Consider the following 2,313-nt stretch of genomic DNA (forward strand, 5'->3'; position numbering starts at 1 on the left):
ACATTAAGCCCAAAATAGATTCTCAAATATAGCTCACATTCTCTACTTCTAACATATTAAGCCCATAAACTTGTCCAAGGGGTACCATTTTTTTTTATTTCGAATTCAAACTTAGTTCTATAAGGAAATTGTAAACAGTAAAGAATTTATTTCCCTATACTAAACTTATTATTTGTAAACAAAGAATTTATTAAGCAACTAAACAAGCTATAAAAAATGAACTAAAAGCTAAGTTACGAAAGTAAAGAATTATTATTTGTGTGAAAGCAAAAACAAAAGCTAAGTTGGAACGAACTCCCCTTCAATTTAGGTAGATAGTATCAACGTGCTTCACTATCTCCACTCTGATTCATTTCCTCCCTCGAAGAAATTTCTTAAGTTGGTTGCTATACACTTTGAAAGGTTGACCAGTAGACACCTCCTGCATCTCTATAACACCATTAGAAAAAATATTGCTAACACAAAAAGAATTCAATGGGTTAGTCAGTTCCTTTGGTTGTCTCACTGGCTTCACAACTTCCTTTAAAATGTCCTTTGAAATTTCCTGTGATTTCTTATCAAGTTCTGATGAATGTTCAACGAATGGTAGTGATTCTTGAGGTAATGCATCCATGCAATCCCCTACACTTATAGATTCAATTCTTGGTAATTCTTGGGGTAATGCTTCCATGCAATCCTCTACACTTATATCTTCATCCACTGAAGTTTGACCACAATTAGGTCTTACCTCAACTATTTCTCTGTTATCAATACAACCTCCAGAATGTTTAGATTTATATCCCAATTCATTAGAGTCTGAGATAACTTCATCAAAATCCTCATCAATAAGAAAATCAATAGTATCCAGCCATTCGGGTTTATAAACACTAAAAATAGAATGACTCTTCTTTTGTTGCATCGTATCAAAAATACTGAATTGAACAACTATATAGGCAATCTCCATAGATAGAGTTCCCGCATGTACATCAATCTTAGTTCTTGCAGTCTTAAGGAACGGTCTTCCCAAAATGATTGGAGCTCTATTCATTAATAGATCACCTTCCATATCCAAAATGTAAAAATCAGTTGGAAATATAAGGTCACTCACTTTAACCAAAACATTCTCAATCACTCCAGTTGGATGAGCCTGACTACGGTTGGCCAACTGAATAACAACTCTCGTAGGCTGTAGAGGACCAATTCCCAATGATTGAAAAACTGATTTCGGCATTACATTAATAGAAGCTCCTAAATCCAGCATAGCGTCCTCAAACACATAATTTCCAATAGTACATGGCACGGTAAAAACTCTTGGATCATCACACTTCTGAGGAATGGGTTGAATAAGGGCTGAAACATTTTTTCCCATGCTAACTAGTTCATTCCCCTTTAATTTCTTCTTGTGCAAACATACATCCTTGAGAAATTTTGCATATTTCGGAACTTGTTCTATCATGGTTAACAAGGGTACATTCACCTCCACTTTGCTAAACAAATTTACGAGTTCTTGAAATTCCCTAGCTTTCTCTTCCTCAACATTTTTCCTTTGTTGGACCCTTCTTTGAGGAAAAGGTAATGGAACATAAACCTCAATACCTTGATGTTGTGATTCTCTCTCTATATTTTGAGCTAAATTTGGAGTTGATTGTGAATCATCTTTTTCTACTAAACCAAAATTTGTTGAAGTTTGTTCTGATGTGTTTCTTCCACTGATCTAAACTGGTTGAGTAGGTTCTGAATTCAAATTTCTTGATACAAACTCTTTTGAATGTGAATCCAGAATTGGTGCAACAAAATCTGATCCAATTGGAACATTTTTTATTGGTTCTGTTATGGTTTTCCCACTTCGAAGAGTCAACGTACTCACAATTTTTGGGTTTGGCATTGTTTGAGAAGGTAATTTACTTGAACCTTGAGACTGCATTTGATTTATATTCGTTGCTAGCTAGCTAATCTATCTTTCAATGTTTTGCAAAGCTGAATCTGTCGTTTGCTGATGTTACTGCTGCTGTAAAAACAATTGTTGTTGCTGTAAAATTTGTTGCATCAAATCATCCATCTTCTGTTGTGTATCTGAATTTGAAGGAGTATTAGAACTTCCTTGAGTCAAACTTAATCTTGAAGGTGCTGGAAGTGCATTCTGGATTATATTTTGCTCTTGCTGAACACCCTGATTCTGGAATTGCCATTGCTGATTTTGATTTGGAAACTACTGATAAGGCTGATATTGTTGCTGGAATTGATTTGCAGGTTGATAAGAGTGCTGAAAATTCTGATTCTACTGTTGGAATCCCTGTTGAAGTTGTTGAAAATTCTGATTCGAAGGTGGTTGCT

General features: G+C 35.0%; 1 protein-coding gene across 1 annotated transcript; it reads right to left on the bottom strand.

Moving 5' to 3' along the window:
- Positions 1 to 349: 349 nt before the first annotated feature.
- Positions 350 to 1,435, bottom strand: LOC121986634. Its single transcript, XM_042540588.1, has one exon. It carries the CDS (start codon positions 1,433 to 1,435, stop codon positions 350 to 352), a length of 1,086 nt encoding a protein of 361 aa, XP_042396522.1.
- Between the last annotated feature and the right edge of the window lie 878 nt (positions 1,436 to 2,313).

The sequence above is a fragment of the Zingiber officinale genome, chromosome 5B, assembly GCF_018446385.1.
Source record: "Zingiber officinale cultivar Zhangliang chromosome 5B, Zo_v1.1, whole genome shotgun sequence".
Lineage (NCBI taxonomy): Eukaryota > Viridiplantae > Streptophyta > Magnoliopsida > Zingiberales > Zingiberaceae > Zingiber > Zingiber officinale.